General features: G+C 45.2%; 1 protein-coding gene across 4 annotated transcripts in view; it reads right to left on the reverse strand.

Moving 5' to 3' along the window:
• The window catches only part of BCL11B (BCL11 transcription factor B), a 94,574-nt gene that overhangs the window by 68,084 nt on the left and 4,478 nt on the right, over positions 1-22,012 (reverse strand). For 2 of the 4 annotated variants that reach the window (XM_052693345.1, XM_052693341.1), the window contains exon 2: positions 12,261-12,626. In XM_052693345.1, coding sequence (XP_052549305.1) covers positions 12,261-12,626 — 366 coding nt within the window. Of the gene's footprint in view, positions 1-12,260; positions 12,630-22,012 lie in introns of all 4 variants that reach the window. The other 2 variants (XM_052693342.1, XM_052693340.1) reach the window with 1 other exon arrangement.

A 22,012-nucleotide genomic window follows, 5' to 3' on the forward strand; every position in this document is an offset into this window, starting at 1 on the left:
TTCTCCACCCACTATCACTCAAAAAATAAACCTTTCCAGACAACAGCAAAGCCTCCCAACAGTGAGGACAATAGGAGTTCCCAAGCTTCCCGCAGAGGAATAGCCTGCATGCTGATGCAACACCCCACCTGGGTAAGGGTCAGGTTTACTGCTGTGTGCCCCTCACCCTGAACGAATCCCAGCCGCAGCAAAGCTGCAGTGCTAATGGAGACTTCATCCAACCCACCACTCCTTCTAACATAAGCAGGTGCCCCTACCAGAGATCTCTTACAGACAGTGATGCATCTGTGTCCTGCCCCCATTTAAATATTTCTTCTTGAATGAAGAACTTTGCAAAAAAAAAAAAAAGGCATTCTGCCGTGGAGTCTGAGGGGACTGCAGTGGGGGCTTGGGTTTTTTTAGAGGGTTTTGGGGTTTACTGCTTTATCTTCTTTCCACAAAGAGGCCCTGTACCATAAACATTAATCACACGCTATATTCTGCCTTTTAGTCTTGAACAATTATGAGTACAGTTTTGTGATCTTTAGCCATATTTACTGATACTCAAAGGCAGATTCTATCTTGTTAGATTGTTATAAATGGGACCCCGGGGAATCGGCACACAGGCTGAGGCAGATGTGAGAGCCTTCTCAGAGCTCGCCTGCCTTTCAGCTTTCCACAGCCAAAATTATGAATGTTTTTTTTTTGGGGGGGGGAAACAACCTTTAGATTCCTCTGCCAGATCTTTACAAAGAGTTGTCCATGGACTTAAAAAGTTGCATTCTGCTGAACTTAAGACTTTTTAAGGTTAGCTGTTCAATTTCAAAATGTGGCTTACATGTGCTAGCCATTTGTATCACAAACGTTTCAGACAGACATAGCAGAGGTCTCTGGTTATAAACCATTAAAGAGTAAAAAAGAAACCCACAAATTCTATCTCATTCTCTCTTAGTTAAATATATTGTTTCTGGTCCAGACCTGTTTCACAATACCATAAAATAGAGGCATGTTTCCGACACTAGATTTGAGAAGCTGTCACATTAAAGGTAAACTTTTAATCTGCTGTAGACAAACAGCACACATTTTTATTTCCTGAGTAACAGCTTTGGAGAAATGTTTAAACAAGAATTTAAGAGCTTTGTGGTAAAGCCACATATAGAGGTCTCAGACAGCTACTAGGTTTGAGCTTCTTTTCTTTGTTGTTGCTCATTTTTAATTCTCTAAATAACCTACTTAGAAGTAGACTTCCAGGAGCAGAATAACCAAGACTCACGGTAAGGTGAACCTCTTGGCTTGCTTTAATTTCTACTTCATAGAAAATAACTGTTTGAACTGAAACACAGGCCTGAATCTCTAGCCATTCATCCTCATCTTTTTATTTTCTCGGGACTTGCAATCGAATGCTCTAAAGAAGATAATTGTCACACAATTAGTAACACATTAGTCCTCCGATATTTTTAATAGCAACCTAGGTTTTTCCCCAAGGCACTTAAAAATGGCAGGCTCAGCTACACTCTCCTTTTTTAAAACTCCCATGCACTTTCTTCTTTAAAAACCTCCCACATGCGTTTCACTTGGTCTGAAAGTACCAGCGCAGATTTTCAGCCTGCCAACGTTTACAGGCGTGCTTAATTTTCTGCTCATCAGTAATCCTGCTGAACGCAAGAGGACCATCTGAATACCTACAGCTCGGAGCAGGCAGAGAGTGAATCTACGCCTTTGCTGAAACCAGTGGCAGAACCCTCACTGCTGCCAATAAGGTTGTGATTTGACATTGAGTTTGTTGCAGGATTGGGACTGTCCTCATTTTAAGGTACTTTCCCGAACTCTTTTTGATTTTTCTCCTTTTTTCTTCCTGCTGTTTTTCCCCCTCACCTCCCACACTCACTCTTGTGGGGCCCCATATTGAGACCACTTGAAAACTTCTGCCTTTCAAATCCCTCCACCAGGGAAACCCCCTCGCTGAGACAGGAAACATCCTTTGCAGGTAAAGCTGAAAGAAACTATTTTGCCCCGCTGTGTGCGTTTGAGTAAACTAATTAAAACCTGGGAACTTTGGTTCCAAACGATGCCAAGAAGCAATTGTTAATATGAGCTGAAGTGAAATGGGAAGCTCCAGACGTTTAAAATTAGCTGTAGGGAAAAGAAGAAAAAAAAAGAAAAAAGAAGAAAAAAAAAAAACAGTCAAAGAATTTTTTAATTTTACTATAAAGCTGATGCAGTGCAACTTGGACTGCGTGGGGTTAAAATGAGTTTGGGAATAGCAAAGGGGGAAATCGCTGCTGAAAAGCAGAGGAGGGGGAGCAGCAGCAGCCGCCTCGGAATCGATGCAGCGCTGTGAAGAGGAGGCAGAAGTGAGCAAACCAGCTGAACTGCTTGCAGAATTAATCAGTAACAAAGAGACCGGAGCTGTTGGCGGGCTTCAGCCCTTGAACCTAGACTCTGCTCTATAAATTTCAACTTGGAATGGCTCTCTACTTGTTGAAAGACAGGTTGGCTCCAGGCCAAGCCATAGGGGGAAAAAAAAAAAAAAGAAAAAAAAAAGAAAAAAAAAAGCTAAAAAAGATTCTTTCTTGCTCAGGAAACTTCCCTTCAGTTTCTAACTCTTTTTATGAGCTAGTAATAGGGCACTCCAGAAAACGGGAAACGGAAGGCGAGTATTGAAAGCAAAAAAATGAGCTAGGAGTTTTAATAAAGAAAATAAAACAAGTAGGTGCTAAATGCAAACCTGGATCTTGCCTGCACGCAAGTACATCAGTCCAAACAGAAGACTCCGGAGCACTCTGCCAATAATTCAAAGAAGACTTTTACAGTTATATTAGCTGGCTACAGGTTTGACTGAAAATAATAAATGTCTTAAAGGAAGAACAGGGCTGTTCAATCCCCATCTGCTGCCTTGTCTTGTTCTCTCATCCCCCACCACCCTGCCTTGTTTAAATGACCGTCACAAAAGCAGTGGGTATTAAACAAATGTAGATCCATCGTTTATTCACCAGCATATCTTTTTTTCCTTTTCTCCCTTCAAACAGGAAAATGCAGGAGAACTGATGCTCTCCTCTGCTTCTGCTCATTGCAGCTGCAGTCACCAGTACCTTCCCAACACAGTGCTTTTCCAGCATGAGCAGACAGGGAGTGGGCTGGGGCTGAGTGAGGGGATGGTGTGTGGAGGGGGGAGCTGTCAAAGTGGAAAGAAAGAAGGCAAACATCTATTCAGAGGCCAGACACACTGAGCAAGGTCAGCTGCAGAGGCACAGCCCCTTGCAGTAGCTCTGCAATTACATCCAAAGTCTGCTTAGCACCAAGAGTCCCAGGATCTGCATGCAGCAGCCGGATCGGAGGATCTAGGGCAGCTGGAAGAAGGTGTACAATGATTTTAATTGCTCTTCCGAGATGCTAAAGAGTAGATGAGATGCTCTTTAGCTAGAGCAGGGGGCTGATGCTCTGTACTGCTTGCAAGAATATGCACAGATAAAATACACTAATGAGAGAGTGGAGAGAGAAACGTGGTAAGTGCTAGCCGTGATCAAAAGGTGAAAAAAAAAATTGAAATAAAATGTAGCCTAATCAGAGCATGGAAGACAGGGAAACACAATCTCTCCACCAAAAGTGGCTGTTAAGTTAAATTAGATTAATCACTCCCACCTCCCTTCCTCCCCAAACACCCTTATTTTTAATGAAGGGGCTTACTCCTGTAATGCTGAATGCTGGCCAAGCTGCTGGACATTTAAAGCTAAATATGTAACATGCCCGCTACACACACATATCCTGTGCTTCACCTTTCCAAGAAAACTGGGGTCTGCTACTTGGTAGGTCTTTTTCCATCAGCATCTTTTTCATGACCCTGCTGAGAGACCGCTGCGCAGTATCCCCCACATCTCACTCCAGAAACAAATGACCAAATGCCAGAACAGAGGAGTAAGAAGGAGTGAGTTTAAGAGCTGTTGGGCTTAGTAGTGGTTTGTGCTGATCACACTTGAATCTTTCTGCAAAGGCATACATGCAAAGAGGAAAAAACAACAACCACTAAGTAACCACTTCACATCTGCCATTAAGATTATTAAACTTCTTACAAGCGGTATTTACCCCACCTTCTCCACTACACACAAACATACACACACACCCCAGCTCTCCAACGTGGCAACTGAGAGCCAAGAAAGCTCTCCTCTCCCTGCTGCAGCAACCGCATTTATTCCTGTTAAGGGGTTAACGATTCGTTTCCACTACTTCTCTCGAGAAAACCTACAATGAAAACATTGGCTCACGAAAGTGTTCTCACTGCCAGAATGCCACAGCGCGAGTGAAAAGTCCGTTTTGTTTTCATTACATCTCTGGGATTTCCGGCTTAACTCCTGAGCTTAGACACCAAATCCCTAGATACCCCACCCACCCACTTTTTAAAAAAAACACACTTATGCTGCACAGCCCACCAATTACCATTTGGAGGGTGGAAGGGAGTGGGGAGAAGGAGCCATGCAGAAAATGGTGCTCTCATTGGAGCAAACGTGTGTTTCTCCCAAGCTCTGAGAGCTACCCAGTGTCTCCAGGCATGTAGTGCTGTCTCCTGAAAATGCAGTTTTATTTCCATACCTGGCCTCTCTCCTGTGTTTCTCACCCCCATCTTTGACTCTGACACAGACTTGGATCTCAGCCCCAAATCTATGCCCTCACAAGTGATGTGGCGTGACATAGAAATCCAAGCATTTCTTGTACAAAAGGTATGATTACTTCACAAGGTTGTTGTTTTTTTTTTCTTTTTTCCTCCAGTTATGATAGAAAAATGTTCCAATCTCAAAAAAATACCAGAAAAGTTCAGCCTTTATGTCACAGCTGATTTGGTCACTGTGTGTATAGGCAGCGCAGTTCAAACATGGGCTGAGAAAGAAAAACAATCGATGGAAAAGGCACGAAGGGAGGCTACCTCACTCCATAGCAGCGTTCTGTCTTGCTGAAGCAAAGGAGCCTTTTCTGTACCTTTATGTACTTATTCACCACAGGAGAGTTCCAGCAACTTTTTGCATCTAGCTTTTCTGTTTTATAATGCTTCCATGCAACCAGCTTTCTTTTCTCTATATTCCAGTGCAAAATTCCCCTGCAAAATCATGCAACCTCCTTTCTTGTAGGCAGTGCTCCTCTGAGCACACAAGCCTATTATTATTAGTCACATCAAAACAAATGCCAAAACAGTCTATATGATTATCAGTACTACTTTTACTTTGCTTCTGACAGCTCCTGGCGAAATTGTCAGGAAAAATGACTAATGACTGGCTGACCAGTGCCTTTTCATCACTCACCGTTAGTGTTTTCAAAAATCTACCGATCTTTCCATGCTAATAATGATCAAAGAAATGCAGTTTCTGGTCTCCCACATACGGCCTAAGTCATTTCACAAGAGGTCCCAAAGAAAAGCAACAAAACATTTTGCTGGCTGACATTTTGTCTGGACTCTACCTCTGAATAAGTCTAGAATCAGAAGAGGGAAATGGCAGTGCAAATTTGATGTAAATGAGCAAATTTTGCTCTTACTGAGTTACTCCAGACACATGTCCACTTCAGAACAAATGGACCAAATGACCTTCTTAAAATCTCTCATCAGCCTGCAAAATGACACTTGTGTTATAAAGGTTTTGCTTAGCCTTGTCACAAGTACAGCCTAAGTAAGATGACTGTAAGTGGGTGTGATTAGAAAGAAAAAACACCAGCAGTGAGCTCCTTTTTTCCAGTCCGGCACCCTGTGCTGGGGGCAGGTCTCTGCCCACATGACTCAGCCGATCTGGTAGCGCACCACTGCTTGCAGGGAAATTAACCAAGGGGAACCGAGGCAGCACGGGGCCAGTGGGACTCAATGGGCAGCTGCTCCACTCCTGCACCATTACTCACCCTCCCTGCCCATGGGAGCTCTGCTAACCACGTGCAGAAGGCATAAAATAACTTTGAAAAACAGGATGGTGAGAGGAACAAAACAAAACAAAAACTGGCAGGGAGAACTGAGGGCAAAATATTCCTCAATGCCTTTTTTTTTTTTTTTTTTTTTTTTAGCCTGTTTTTAAAACTCGATGTGATTAATTTCACACTTGGCTATCACAGATGCTGGGAAAGCCTTTGCCAGACCCCTGGTGCACTGCGAGTCTGGACCCCAGGCAGGACACAACTGATGGCACCGTGGTGACAAATGTCATGGAGGGCGGCCAATGGGCCCTGGGCAACCGCAGCAGAGAAGATGAGAAGACAGTATTGGAGCAGTGCCTCATGGGCGCGGTGAAGTTCAAGCAAGGGGAAATAAGTTTCGTAAGAAGCAGGTTTCTCACCTTCAGCTATTCCCCAGATTAAAGTGGTGCTCACCGGTGCCTGCGCGGGACACACTGGGCAGCATCAAGCTGCCATATCCGTGATTCAGAGAGGCTGCGATGGGGCAGCGGCTGCCTGTGCAGGACTGCTTGTGAGACAGAGCCTTTATGGGGATACACATGTGACCTTCAGCACCAGCACATCCCCACACAGGCTGATGGGCCATCATCAGGCATATTTCCCTTTCCCCTTCCTTTCTCCTAGCCCGCCAACCCACTGCATACAGGGGAAACACCACAGAGGGGTGCTGAGTTCTCTCCAGGGATCCCCCACAGGGACCACATCCCTCCTCAAAGGCTCTGCTCCTACCACAGACCCACGTACAGCCTGTGGCTTGCACAGTCCCCCAGCCCATCTCCTGCTTCAGCACTGGCACCACAGGAAGGCCCCTTGCTGTGTCCTGACTGGCCCCACAGGCAGCCTGAGGGCTTCATGCTATCAACATTTCAGCAGCCCCTTGTCATGCTTGAAGCGCACCCCTGGAAGTCACCCAAGGGGAGGGTGGCCAGAGCCACCAATACCACACCTGGGCAGGGGGCCCTGGAGGAGATTCAGGCTCCCCCAGCACGGCCCCCGCGCTGCCTCTGGCGCAAGCAGGGCTATGGATGAGATCAGCTGCCTTGTTTTTCTCCCTGTCACCCAAAGCAGAAGCTCAGCTGAGGCCTCTGGGGGCAGGAGGTTTGTTCATTAACCCGCTGCCAGCCCCGTTGTGCCTGACACCTTCACACACCCCCTGCCCTCAAGCGTCCCTAGTGCTGCTCAGAGGCACCAATTAGCAAAACACGTTGCTAAACACCTGACAGAGCCACAGAGGAGTAGGAGGAGGAGGCCAGGTAACTCCTCTGCCACCAGGGAATGCCTGGCAGGCGCAAGGGAAGGAACAAGCCTGGAAAAGCCTCACGAAGGGGATTTCAGCTGCAGCCCAGGTTTCTCAGGCTCTGTTACCACACGTTTCTGGAAGCCTCTTCTTCCCTGCATGGCATTTTTCCTTGCCTGGCTTGGACAGGACACTCCTGCCAGACCCATGAGACTGGAGAGGGGCTGAAAGCAGAACTCAGTGCCACAGCGGCCCTGGGAAGGGCAGTAGGGCACTAAGGATGGCCCTCATGCCCTTCAGTGTCTGGGACACTCTTTCCAACCTGCCCAGTATTGCTGCTGTCAGCTGTGAATTTCTTTCAGTTAGTGGTTTCCTCCCCTCGTGTGTGAAGGCATCATGATGGCTGCCTGAGTCCTATGGCTAATATGGGTGCATGGGTCCATAATGGTACATTGTAAGTGAATGTCTCAGAGTAGACAGCAATAATAATTAGCTGTCATGATTTGAAAAAAGGATAATCCATGCCATTGAGTTAACAATCACTCACACAACACACATGGATTTAACTAATCTTAATTTGGAGAAAAATAACAATTCTAAATATATCAAATAGCCTATTTCATGGCAACCTGCAGCGGTGTTTATCTCTGGCTTCCAGCACATGCGAGTTATTTAGTTTCTCTCACTGGCAGTTTTACCATTCAAAAGCCTGAAATGAACATTCATGGAGCAGGGGTTGCAGTTAAATCCTGCCTCTGACAGGGAGCCTTTTTTTCATGATGCACATCCAGTTCAAGTACATAATGTATGGAGACTAGCATTGGCGGCTGGGACAGGATGAATGAGGAATTCAAATCCACTCCCATCTCTTTCCTTGCACTGTCTTTGCAGAAATTAACACTATCTTAATGAACCTCTGCTGCTGGCGTTGTCATGTGTCTGTGGCGGTACACTGCCCAGAGCACAGAAAAGAGAGAGACAGTCAGTCACAGGACACCTGCATTTCCAGGTCCCTCTTCAGCAAGAACTGCTCATCTAGTCATGCCTAAAATCTCATAAACATGAAAGCTAGGAAGAGGTACAAAACACAGCAGTGATCAAACTTTTCCAGAATACCTGCTATTGGTGAAGTGAAAGAAGTGGTGGCTGATAACTCCAAACTAACTCATTGGCCTTGCTTTGTTTTGCTGCACAACAATCTGCTACATCTGCTTGATGCTATCACATCCTCCGTATGAGAGGCAGAACTGATCTTCAACCAGGTCAGCCGATTTGAAAAAAGCTTTACAGGACAACCTGCTCCTGAGCAAGGCACATCCTCACAGTGGCAGCTAACATGTTAGCACATACCTTACGGATGGGGGGGGGGGGGGGTTAACTACATGAAAGTCCCTTGAAAAGCTTGGATTTGCAAGTTACCAGTCCAGGAAAGATTACAGAGTTCATTATCAGAAGGTCTGATAAAAGCTGATTGCAGAGATAAAGTTGCCATGATCTCTACTGAAATGGCGGTTAGAGATTTGCATTGCATGCATGCAAAGTCTTGCACATTCCTGAGCTCTACCTGTCTCCCTGTAAGCGGCAAAAGGTCTGTTATGTGGTTGGGAGGGATTTAGTGACCAGAACGAATGGAGTTACCAAGAAATAAAGAAAGAAAAGCAAAAAGAAAAAGGGAAGTGAAGACCTCACAGCTAGGGAGCACCCCACATCAGAATTAGTAGTTGGTGAGGTGCTGCATCCCAGCACCTTTGTGCCCAGAGGGAAGAAAGGTGCAAGGGGCAGAACCACGCTCAGCGCTTGATGTACGCTGGCTGCGCTCAGCTCTGGGAAGCTGAGTAACATTTTGCGGCTTAGTCACACAGAAGAAGGCCGCACAAATCATTTCAACCAAATAAGAAGGTCTACAAAAATAACACGAGATCAAGGAGAGGAGCTGAAACGTATTTGAGGGCAGCAGCGGTGGCAGCATATTTCAGGGAGCCGAAGAGGCGAGAGGGTGATTTCTGGTTTCCCTCTTCAAATATAAAGACTCAATTATCTTTGAACAGCTTGCTTTACACATGAATTGACACATTTATTTTACAATAAATAACTGAAAGTTATCTATGTTTCCTTTACTGTTAATCTACACAAAGAAATAATAAACAGAGCTTGTCTACAAAAATGCAACTACTGCAGTCCTCAGAATTCAATTAAGCTAAAATAATTAATGCTTCCACCATATTAAATTACTTTATACATTTGAGCCACTGAAGTTTTTTCATTCTTTAATCTTTTTCGCCTTTTTATTTAATAAAAAAAAAAAAAAAAAGTTATTTTCAAAGGGGGGGGGGCTTGTCTAGGAGGGGGAAAAAGAGCATGATTTGCTGTTAAAATGTAATGGTCTCCTTTAGCTGACACAGCATGTAGAGTGTTTTGTGCCTTTGATTAAAATAACATTTTAAATGCTTTGAACAAACATATCTCCCCATACTTCTAAGGGATTATTTTACATATTTCTTGGTGGAATAAAGAAATTCATTCTTCCTGTCGCAGTACAGAAAGGCTAAGAATATCTTTCGTCACATATAAAGTAAAAATACTGTAGGCTGTTGCATTATTAACAAAAAAATAAAAAAATAAAGGGAGGGGGTGGCGAGGTGGGAGAAAGCTGCCTTAGAGATTAAGTTTCCCTTTTATGAAATCGTATTTAGTCTCTTTTTTTAACAAATCTAACAACAATGCTCTACAGCCGCTCACTGGGAAATACCTTTAATGTTAAATGCAGATTCTGATTTTCTTGGCTAATGCAGAAAGCCTTTCTATTGAAATATAAATAAGGGGTTTGGTATATCCCACTAAAGCCTTTCCAGTGAATGACTTCTGTGGGTTTTTCATGGCTACCCTCCATGGCTGTAATGTGAGGCTTTTATCCTACTATTGAAAACTATCCGTTGCTATTAAAAAAAATATGGAAGGACACTGCATCTTTTATCTCAGAACTGGGCTCCTAATTGAGAAAGCATTATTACTGCACTATTTAGTGGATGTCCCTATCTCCATGCACTGCTGAGAAAATGCCAATCAAAAGATAAACTCTTTTATTTTTCTCAATTCAAAATCTTTCATACGTATTTTCATTTGATATTCAGTTTAGTCTGAAAGAGATTAGGTGCTCCAGATTGGCTTTTAATTTTTATTATTATTTTTTTTTTTTAATGACTTTTCTGCACGTGAATAAAACCTTCACCCCTCTCTCCCTGCAGATTTTCTACATGGCAAAAGTTCTGCTTGCATCGATGCTGACCCCCAGGAGCTGGAGAGGACAGCACCCTCTGAGCTGAGCATGCCCATTAAAGTACTTTGTTTCAGACTGAACTTGGGCACAGACTGGTAAAAGGTGAGATCTGGAGTGCAGCTACAGTGTAGTTTTCCTGGACCAGCCTTACTAAGCACTGGGTTCCCACTGCAAGCAGCTGAGCACAACCAGCTTGCAGGTATTGGGAGTGCTCAGCACCACTCAGGAGGCCTTCAGCAGGCAGGAGGAGAAGCAGTTCCTGAATACTTCTCCCATCAGTTGTGAAGGAAATCTAGCCCTCAGAAAGCTGTTACACCACGAGGGATTCATCTCTGCCAGGAAATGCATTTACAGCTTCTAAAGGATAGGGTAAGAATGAGGTCAGGACTTACGGTAGTGATGCTTTCAGTGCTACAGCAGAGGCTGCCTCTCTTATTGCCCCCTCAAAGCTACCAGCTGCCCTGAATTGAGGTGATGTCTGCACCCTTAAAGATTCCTGGAAGATGAGGTAGTCAATGGGTAGGATATGCCCCTTTCTACAAGGCAGATCACCTGGAGGTCTGAGGACTGCAGCAGTTCAAAGTCCACATCCCCGTTTACACAATGACCAAACTGTTCTGAGGTGCTGGGGAGGGACTCACACACCTCCAGTGCTAAAAGAGGGAAAGCTGAAGCTTTGATTGTAAAGATAGGAGCTTAGTACTACTCTGCTGGGAATCCCCTCGTGGGAACATCTCTACTACAGTCAGGTTTCTGGACTGTCAGATCTAATCCTGTAGGACACTTCCTAGAGAAACTGGGATAGTGGCAGCAATGACAATTTGACACTGGTCTTCTGCACTGGATGCAGTCAATTTGAACACAAAGGCCAGTTTGAGGGGAGCTCCTGCTGCATAACACAAAAAACCCACTTTCCAGCAAGGAGCACAGCCCTTCCTTTCAGTGTGGCAAGCAGCGTGTGCTGTGCTGCAAAGAGAAGAAACACCCTGTGCTCCAAGCTGCCCCACATCATGCACTCTCCAGCAGTCATTCGTTTCCCAGCAGTTCACCCATGTGGATGCCATTGCTGCCTGTCCACCACCAAGCCAGGGGGATCTGCCAAGAAAATGCTAACTGCTAAATCCTATCTGAGCACCACGGCTGAGGGGGTTAGGAAAAGGAAATGCCTGCAATCTGCTCATCTGGGTCAGTCTCTTTCAAAAATCCCATTTGGGGATGTGTATGCAAATTGAGGTGTCCCCCACCCAGTTCCGGCCATTTCAGAGGCCCAAGACAGGCAGCACAGTCAATAACTCAAATCAGAAAGCTGAAATCCACCCCAGCAGAAGGAACGAGCAAGGACTTGATGAAACCCTGCTCAGCCCTCACAGACAAGTCTTCTCCCCACTAGCACCAGCGGAAAGAGCATTTTTCCATTGACTTCACTATCAGGAATTGACCTTTCCCAGTGGGTCTGCATGTTAGGAAGCACATTTGAACTGGACTAAACTGAGCATCTCACCAAAGTCCCCCTTCCTACACCACTGCTACCTGCCTTAGGACATTCCTGAATTCCTCCACCCCCAACATTATCCTTTTTCCTTTGTGTGTGCAAACCATCCGTTGGTTCTCTCCAGGGGGATAAAGAGCCCCCGGTGTCAGAGAGCTGATCCTGTGCAGAGATGTATACTGGACCACATGTGGGGCACACAGCCCCTCTGAGCACCCCAGAGCCACAAGGGACCTCCAGGCTGATGGATCCTACGAAGACCTGTGGCTGAAGCCTCCATTCCATGGCACATTCTACAGGGCTTTTGTCAAAAGATTACCTAGGCGGTTGATTGAGTGTAAAACATGCTGTACCTGCAATGTTCTCCTGCTTGGGGCAAATTCCTTTTGTAGGCGTGAGAAGACGGTCTTCTTCATCGGGTGTGACTTGGATCCCGATTTCCACTGGCTCTGACACTTTCCTGAGCTCGGCGCGTGAGGAGGGGGGAGGGCTGCTCTTATCCATGCTCTTTTCATAGCAGACACCACCAGTGCCATTGCACTGTTTTCTCTTGTGCTCTATAAAAACCAAGATGTCTCCCAGCGGGAAGTTCATCTGACACTGTCCACAGGTTAACAAGTCGGGGTCTGTCCCACCTGCAGCGATGCTGATGCCACCTGGCTCTGCTATTGCCAGGCTCTCATCCTCGTCGGCGAGTGCCGGTTCCACATGGTCAGCCTCTGCTTTATATGGACAAGGAGAAAGAGGGAGGAAAAGGGCAAGGGAAGAAGAGAAAGAAATTGCTTTGAGTGTTCACAGACTCTGACAGATGCATCGCAAGAGGCCCAGCCACCCCCCCACACACACCCAAAAGAAGCCAAGACTGATTAGATCTTTCTTTCATTTTTCAGCTTTTCCACTCTCCCAGAATGATTTCAATATATTTTGCAACCAAGCCTGCCTGAAACAAAATGGAAAGGCTGACCTGGCATAGCTTTCCTGACAGCTCCTTCCCACTGCTGCCAGCACTGTAAGGAGATCAGCAAAGAGCCATTTTGCAAACATTTGAGCCCTGAGTCACTTTCTGAAACGGTTCCCCTCTTTTTAACCCACCTTCTCATTCCCACTGCATCTCCCAGCCATCTGGCCAAGACCCCATCCAGCAAGTCTTACACACCCGAGCCTCCTCTTTCATTTCAGTGTGGAGAAAAAGCAGGGAGTGAAACACTGGGCAGGCAGGGTCAGGCACATGACATCAGTACCACCACCTTGTCCCATTACAGACATCAGCAATGTGAAATGACTGCCCATTGGCACGGTGGGACAGAAAACTGTTTGCTGGAAGGCAAGCAAGATGTATTCTCATGAAAAGTGAAGATGTTTCGAAAGTGTGTACAGTGGGAAAGAGAGTAACATATTGGAATATTGGCTCAGCCCAAAATCTTCCACTTATTTTACCACTGCCAAATACCTGTGCAGTTGCTATTTAGCTTAGTAAATGTTTTTATAGAAATCTTGACCATGGACCTTGTGGTCTTCATGCCATTACCCTCAAAACACTCCAAAAGCATTTCTGAATGACCTGAATCTGTTTTTAGGAAATAAGCAATTTCTCATTTCACCATTAATAAAATGCAGCATATTTTAATGAGCATTTTGAAGATAATTCTTACATGATAAAGTAATTATAGATCACAATCCACTTCTGGGGCAATACTTGTTTTTTGTTTTATTTTCTCTTGTTCTGCTGCGTAACTGCCAAATCATACAAACCTTGGTCTTTACTTGGGCAGAATTTCCACTGACTTTTGCCTAAGGCTGTTTTGCCTCTATGAGGACTATAGGATTTGGGCAGAACAAAACAGAGGAGCTAACAGTATGTAAATCAGCAAGTGAGACCTCTAATCGAATCAGGATTAAAGGAATAGTAGGAGAAATGTTCTTTATTGGCCTGAGTGGCTTGCTTATGGATTTCCCGGGGAAAGCAAGTTACACAAATAGCTCAGAGAAGTGAGACCGAGATAAGCAGATGTCATAATCCAGATCTGGATTCTCTTCCTGGCCAAAGACAAAAGGAGTTTTGTCTCGTTCTTCAGCAAATCGGGGAAAAAAAAATAAACAAGGATCATAGAAAAGGGACAGGAGGTAGAAGGTGAAATGTATCATCTGACAACAAAAATGGTTGAGCCTCAAAAAGGACAGGTTAGAAAAAGAATCATTCCTGTTTTCCCCTTCCAGAATAAATAATTGATTAGTGTATCTACCAGCTGTACTGCAAGTTGCATCAGAGCAGCAAAACAGAGAGAACTGAGGGAACGGAAGGACTGAGATCCCAGCAAAGGACTCAAGCACACCGCATCCCATGAGCCAACAATGGGCACAGGAAGGCTTTGGCTTCCCAGCTCACCCCAAGGTTACCAAAAAGCACCATCCTAAAAACCCATAATTACTTTTCTCCCTTTAATCTAAGTTGAAAGGGAGTTTGAAGACAACGTTACATAATTAATTCATCAATTTATGTTATGAAAAGGTGCCTCCTTGACTCAGTGAAAATGTAACCATAACCCTGTGCCGAACAGGGACTGCCAGGAAGAGAGCGGATGGCTGTGAAAAGTGTGTCACAATGCAAAAGGTAATTATTTAGTGCTGCGGTTCCCTTTAATGATCTAACATTGAGCAATATTGTTTATATTGAAGAGAGCTTGCACCTTTAATTACCAATTACATATACATCATTTTAGAGCCAAAAGAAAAGGACTGTGAAAAGGGTCCTTTAGAAACGCGCACGCTACTTCTAGGAAGAATTCCTATTAAGGGGGAGCAGAGTGTCAAAATATTAAAAAAAAAAACTCACAGAGAGATATACACGCACATACACAGACAGGAGATGGGACAAAGAGCTGGAAAAGACAACAGGAAAACAGGAACTGAACCTAAGGTGGTAAGGAAAAAGGTGGCAGAGGGGGAAATGTTTGTTACAAGTTTCATGTAACGTTCCTATAAAGCTTTCAGATTAAAGTCGGTCTCTCAAATTACAAAGGCTGAATTTTGGCATATATATAACAAATAAAAAGAAAAGCACAGGTCTCAACTTTATTATCTTTTTGATGTGAGGATTTTTTTTTCCCTGTGATTTAAATTGTGCTCTTCAGAAAATGTAGCGAAACTGCTGCATTTGATAAGGGTCCTGACCACGCAGCTCTGCAAACATGAAGGAGGTTTTAGCAGCTAAACTGTTGAGAATTCTTTCCTTTCAGATCCACAGTTCATTTGAATATTAGTTAAATCCACATATGCCTATTCACTTACACTCTCTCACTCTCTCTTTCCAAGGACTCTGCAATGGCACTTTTTTAAAATAACATCTGGTATTCCTTCATATTTTGGCAGTCGTCACATTTACCGAAATTCAGCTTTTCGTTTGCTCGGTGAGGGGAGCCCTCGTGATCCGTAGTAATTGGGTTTCAAACTACCAAAATTTTATTTGCCTCAACTCTGTGTCTGATTTCAGCTTAACAAATCATCAAGCAGGAGACTGGCCGTAAACCTAACAATGCAGGAGCTATATTACAATCCCTTATTCAGAACATGGACAACAGACATAAAAGAACGAAAAACAAAATACTGAATAGAACTTCAAATGCATTTTATCCATGTCAATTTGCATTTTTTTTTTTTTTTTACTCAGAATAATAATAATAATAATAAAAAGGCTTCCTATGGACAACTCAATTAAGCCATTAAAAACCTACATTCAAGTAACATTACAGGAGAGATTTAAAACCCACAAAGGAAAAGAGAAAAAAGCCTGAAGTCCAGCCCATAACGCACCAGGTCACGCCTGGTTAATACAGCAGCAGAGATCTTCTGCCAGGAGTCCTTTAATAGCAGTGGGGCAATTTAGGCCAGTCTCAATCTAAGTTCTGACTCCACTTGTGTCTGTGGGTTTCAAATGAGTCGCTTCACATTATTTGAATTTAACTCTGTGGTTTTATTTCTGTTTGTTGGTAGCTGGGTTTGGGGGGAGGAGGGTGTTTCCTCGGGAGTATTTTATTTCATTTATTTATTTTTTTAAGAAGGAAATGTCGAGCCACACAAAAAAAGGAGAATGGAAAACATCTCATCTCCCTTACGTGGGAAAAGGGGAAAAAAATGCAAACGAGTTATTTCCAGGCAGGACTTGTGCCCAGGTTCTTCCAGGTGTGTTAAGGTGTGCCTAGCATTATCCCTGTGCCCAGAGGCTCCTCCAAAAGGCCCTACACCACCTCCCAGGTGAGCATAGCGATAGGGACGAGCGATCTGCAGGGACATTAGCAACACCGCTGTCATTCGGTGGCTTCATGAAATCAATGCAACAAGACGATCTAAATCAATTTCTTTACTTTGAAAAGCATTATGCTTACTGTCTGGATTCCGAACAGCGTCTCAAAGCCTACAGTGCCAAAATGCAGCAGACAATTTTCTTAATTCCACAAAGGCACTGTCGCAAAACCACCAGCACTCCTCTTGTAGCGTGGTGACATCATTACAGCATACGCGCCCCATGCAAACAATACTCTTATGCCCAACATTAAAGCAAATGCACATGCTAACTACTTTCTGCCTGTCAAATGTCTCAAAACCATGCCCATTAGCAGTGAAAAAGACTGCTACTCAAAATCATCTCAACGGCCTCAGAGGACAGTCCTGTAGATGCTTGTTCACAGGCTTTGCACGAGGCAGGGTCCAGCCACCAGTGATTTATTTTCTTGTGTTTTTATTGCACTGCAGAGTGGAAGGTGCAAAGGAGTCAGAAAGTGGGCTCCTATCTTCTTTGTTTTTTGTTTTTTTTTTTTTTCCATCCCCTGGTCATCAAAGTGATGCATAGGAAGGGGAAAGAGAGACGTTTTGGCACTGGGCACTGCGTGTTGAACTCCCTCGCTACATTCCATTTCTGCAGTGGGGTCACAAACCTATACCAGGGGGGATGGATAAGCACTGTTAAAGCCCCGTTTCTGAGTCAGGGTGCTCCCTTGGGATGAGCTGGGGCTGCCTTGGGGCCAGGAGCCCACACGCAACTATCGCTGGCTTCGAAGAGAAGCAGGAGAGAGCACAAATAAGTGACTGCTCGTCAGGGTGTTGCCCAAAGCGGGCCTGAAAACGATGTCCCTTCCATCAACACCCACATGTCACATTTACTGTAACATCAACAGGCTTAGTGGAAATAGCTCGGATCACGCGTTCCCGAGCTGGGTTATCGCAGAAATCGGTGTCGGGATCCTCACTGCACAATGACTAACACCGCATAGCAGGCGATGCAGCCCCTCACCGCCCGACTTTATCAGTAACCCACTCCAGGTCCCCTCACAGCTGCAGAGTGCAGGGTTGAGTCCACAGCTGCACCTTGCGCCAGCATCACAGTAAGCAGTACCAGGTGCAGCTTAGCTGCCACCAATTCTTCATTTTTCCGAGGACAGAAAAACAATTATTCAAATAAATTAAAAATAAAAATAACAACAACAAGCGCGAGGCTGAGTTGGCCGAAAGAGGCAACCTGTGGGGAAGCCCCAGAAACAAATGGGTCGGCTGCTCCCTGCTACTTTTCAAGAGACTCAGCCGCATGCCAAGTGCACAAAGGCGGCTGGAAGGGCTGAGAGGCTCCGCCGTGCAGAGCCGCGCCGTGCAGAGCCGCGCACCGGAGCGCAGCGCGGAGCAGCCGGAGGCGGCCGGGGGCACCTGTGGGGCCGGAGCCTCAGCACCCAAAACCGCGGAGCTCCCCATTGCGCGGGGCCGTGCGGGGCCAGGGGATGGGGGCCCCCCGTTAACTCCCGCACGGGTTCCCGAGGGTCGGCCGGCTTTGCAAAAGTGTCCCGAGTCACTACGAGAGCGGTTCGGGCCGCCGCGCACACCTGGGTCGGAGCGAGCCCGGCCGTAAGGAGCAGAGCAAGGCACGGGACTTGGGAAAAACGAGGAGGGAAACGGTACGGTAACCCCGCGGAACCAAAAGGGAACAAAAGCCACGAACATTCAAGGGTCTGCACGGATCTCAGCGTTTGTCAGATGGCATTTCACCAGGAGCTCCACGCGCTGTTGAAGAAGGGAGTGGTGTGCCTCCTCCTAAGTAAACTATACGTTCACCAAAAAATATTTACTGCTTTCGAGAGCGTAAAATGCAGAGGGACTTCTATAGACTGCAGAAGCTGTAAATCGTCACAGATAAAATGGGATGTGATGATGGGATCTAAAAGCATGCTTTGTTCCCCAGTGAATAGATTTGTTTTATTTAAAACTCAACGACAGCCAAGGAGAGAAAGGAGCGCTCGGTGCCACAAAGGCAGAAGGAGCAGTGTTTTGGTGCAGGCTTTGAGCTGCCTTAGAAAGGGATACGTGGAGCGCGGGGTTCTTACCGAAAGGTTGAAAAGGCGTGATCAAAATTCCGTAATTAGTTCTGAACGCGTATTAAACACACGGCCACTCTGTTCTTTTTTAGAAATATCAGTCTCAAAAGAGCCTGCTTCTCAACTGTGTATGGAACACTGTTGCTCATATACAATTTCCTTAAGCCTTTTTTTTTTTCTTTTTTTCTTTTTTTTTTTTTGCTCTCATTGAAGCGTATTCATTATAACATTCGGCGAATTTATGGCTTATTCCAGTGGCTTAGTAAAAGGGGTCATAAAAAAGTTAAGTAAACCAGTGTTTTTTTTCCTTCCCCTTAACTTTGGATTCCTTTTCTACCCTGCACTGTCTGCTGCTTAGTCTTTGGAAAGTACCTTGGGCATATCCAGCACATACAAATTATCAACTGCTCCAGGAAAAAAAAAAAAATTAAAAAAAATGGAATTTCTTGCACTGAGACAACTACACAAAAGACTTGCATATGTCAAAAACAGAGAACTAAGTCCCTGTGAATGCTGCACCATTAATCAAATCCCCGATCTAGTGTCACTTTTGCCAGTGAAATGATGATATTCTTCTAACCCCCTTCTACTGGCGCGTGCCTGCAACGCATGAAGTGTGTCCCTCTGCTTTAATTTGTTTTCGAGCAGCCTGCTTTAGGCATTTTTTATATATTCCTTCAGAAGGAAAGGAAAAAAAAAAAAAAGAAGAAGGAAAAAAAAAGAAGTAGAAGAAAAAGCTGTTACTTAAAGCTCCAGCAAAGGTCTACAGCACAGAGCAGGCATCAGTTGTGGGGAGGGAGAGCAGGGAGCAGATTGAGCTGATGTTTGGGGCTGAGCACACGGCTGGATTGAGGCTTGCAGCTGTGGGTGCAGAGGAACGGTGTGCAGCCTGCCCAGCTACAATCTAAGAAAGTAAATAAACACCAAAGAGGAAGGTGCTGTAGTAGAAACAGCTGAATGAATCACGCGTTTATCAATGTGTGCCGTTATTGATGGCTTTTCCCTCCCTCATTAAAAAGGCACACATATATAAATCTATCTGCAGCCAATGCTGATACTTCACCAAGTGCTTTTATGGCATCAGTAACTTTCAGGCAGGCAGGGAGCCCAGCCGCCGTTTGTTTTTCCACGCGCTTCTCTCAAGGCTGCTACCAAGACAGGACCAGGGCTGTCGACATCTGCACTGCGGCCCTGGAGAAGTCATTGCCCCAAGAGGAAATCCTGGGCAGAGAAGCAGAAGCCATCTTGGTGCTGGGAGGCTGCTGCTGGGCTCCAGCACAGAGAATGGGATGGGAGGGAGGCAGAGGAAAGATGGGAGGAAAGACAGCGTGCACGTACATGTGCGTGTGCCGGGGGGCAGAGGCACCGAGGTGGAGGAGAGGGAGATTCTTGTTCCTCTTCTTAAAAGTTAGCAGTTGTGGAATGGAAGCAAAGCTGCGATCAGCAAAGTTTGAGGGGCTTGGGCGAGGAGAAGGGAAGGTTTCCTGTCGCTGGGTGCCGTTCTCTCAGTGTCAATGGTTTGTCAGATGGGCTGTGGGCTTCCAACAGGCTCGATTCAAACATTAAATGAAGTAGAGAAATCATCAGATAAATTGCTGGCCCTCACTACGCAAGAGTGAAGGGTTTTTGTACAGTTGATGACAGCCCTGATCTTTCGTCTGACCTAATTTACTTCTCTCAGGTTAGAATAGAGCGTGCCTTCCTGTCTCAGGATAATCTTCATCCCTATACCAAGTACTAAAAATAAGACTCTGTTGCACTATGCTAACCATATCATCTTCTGATTAATTTCTCATATTGGGCAAAGTGAGAACTCTACTCCGACATCCAGTGATTGAAGCTTCTCATGTGCACACCATGAAATTACACGTTGGAGCAAGGAATGTCCCGCTAAAGTCCACCTATGGTGGACAGTCAGGCAGGCAGAGAAGAGCTTGGAAGAGCTGCAACTTCTACACAGTCTACGTGGGTTTGTGCTTCTCTTTAGGAAAGAAACACTTCATTTTGTTTATTTTCACTTGCTAGAGCTGCAGATTTTTTTGTTATAAGGGCCTGAGCTACACTACACATCAGTAGAGCCTCTGGGCAGGGGTATGTGTGGCTTTTGTAGATGTGATCAACCCCCAACTCAGCGTAGCTCCAGCTCCTGTGCTCACTATGTGCCCACTGGAAAAACAAATGTGGGTTTCCCTTCGCGAACGGAGCCTCACTGGTGTACATGTAGCATTATCCTGATCTCTATCCAACAGCAACAAATTGAGAATTAAAACATCGCACACTGACAAGAAAAAGAAGGGGAAAAAAAAAAAAAAAGAAAAAAAAAGAAAAAAAGAAAAAAAGCATTGTTAAAAACTAATTTTAATTTAAAAATAAAAAATAAAATAAAAACAACAACAACTAAAAAAAACCTCCCTTAATCCCGAGTCGATTAGCCGCGATTTAGCTAAAAATAGCTGCGCCTGCCTCGCAGCCCCTCTCACCGAGCGCCGGGAAGATCTGCGCGTGAAAATCGATCCTCCAAGTTGAGGCTGCGAACACCGCGCTGCTGCCGCCGCTCCCGGCGCGGCGCATCCCGCAGCCCAGCGCACATCGGCGGGCTCCGAGCTCCCCCTAGTCGTCAGCAGCCGCCACTGGCGCGAGGCGGCCCGGCGGCACGGCTGCCAGCCAGCAAAGTTTATTTTGGAAAGTGTTTTCTATCAACAAACAGCGCGGAGCGCGAAGCGATGGAGGTAGGAAATGGGGAACAGGAAGCAACGTTGTGTGCGAAGGGTTTTTTGTAGGCGAGAAAGGTTCGCTAGCCGAGGAGGTGGCAACTGGAGTCGGGAACTGATGGCGATAATTTGTATGACTTCTACCAGCGCGTACTCCTCTAAGTCATAATTATTGTCAAATCTGCCACCAGACAACCCTTTGTTCTGCAAAGAAACAGACGTTTTGCACAAGACTGGGGCTCTGGCTGCTCCCATTAGATGCAACTGGATTGTAAAACCTTGAAGACTTTTGGTTCTCAATATTTAAAGCAGCCTGACTAAATATGCTCTTCATCTGCCGAGCGGCAAACAAATGCGAAATGATTTCTCACCCGCTGAACATCCATCTCAGCCACTGAGCACATCAACCAAAAGGACGAAGCAGCCCAGATTCACCATCACTGCACAGCACTTTTATCAAAATATTTTAAAAGCTCAGAAACTATGAACATACGCCGCTATTTTTTCTAATCTCACGTCAAATACAAATAGATCTAAATGAAAAGCAACCTGGAAATCAACAGCACACGGCCCCTTTCTTTCCTGCCCTATTTAGAGACGACACATGTAACGTCTTTCTAAGACACGTTCTGTGCACACTGTGCGAGTATCACGGCCAAGGCAGCCATCACCAAAACTATTTCCTCTCTAACCCTTCAGTCTCTTTGCATGAGAGTTGGTTGCACTACTGTGTTTCTTTCCACGAGATAAAGCTCACTCATGACACTGACTCTAAACATGCTTTAAGAGAAGCTACTTGAAGCAATTTGCAGAACTTTGACATGCAAAAAAATCGGAGTGCTTTTTGTTATTATTTTTAATGTAAAATGTTACAGGAAATTATTACTTTTTCTAGGGAACCTGTTGACCAGGCAGGAAGAACCTTCTTGAGAACTGGCCCTGCACCTGCAGCCATACAATCTCATTGTGCCTCTCCCTCCCAACCTTCACAGCTGCTCCGCATAAAGGTTCTCGCTTTGCCGCCTCCTGCAAACCTGC

This window comes from Tympanuchus pallidicinctus, unplaced genomic scaffold (assembly GCF_026119805.1).
Source record: "Tympanuchus pallidicinctus isolate F22 unplaced genomic scaffold, pur_lepc_1.0 scaffold3, whole genome shotgun sequence".
Taxonomy (NCBI): Eukaryota; Metazoa; Chordata; class Aves; order Galliformes; family Phasianidae; genus Tympanuchus; species Tympanuchus pallidicinctus.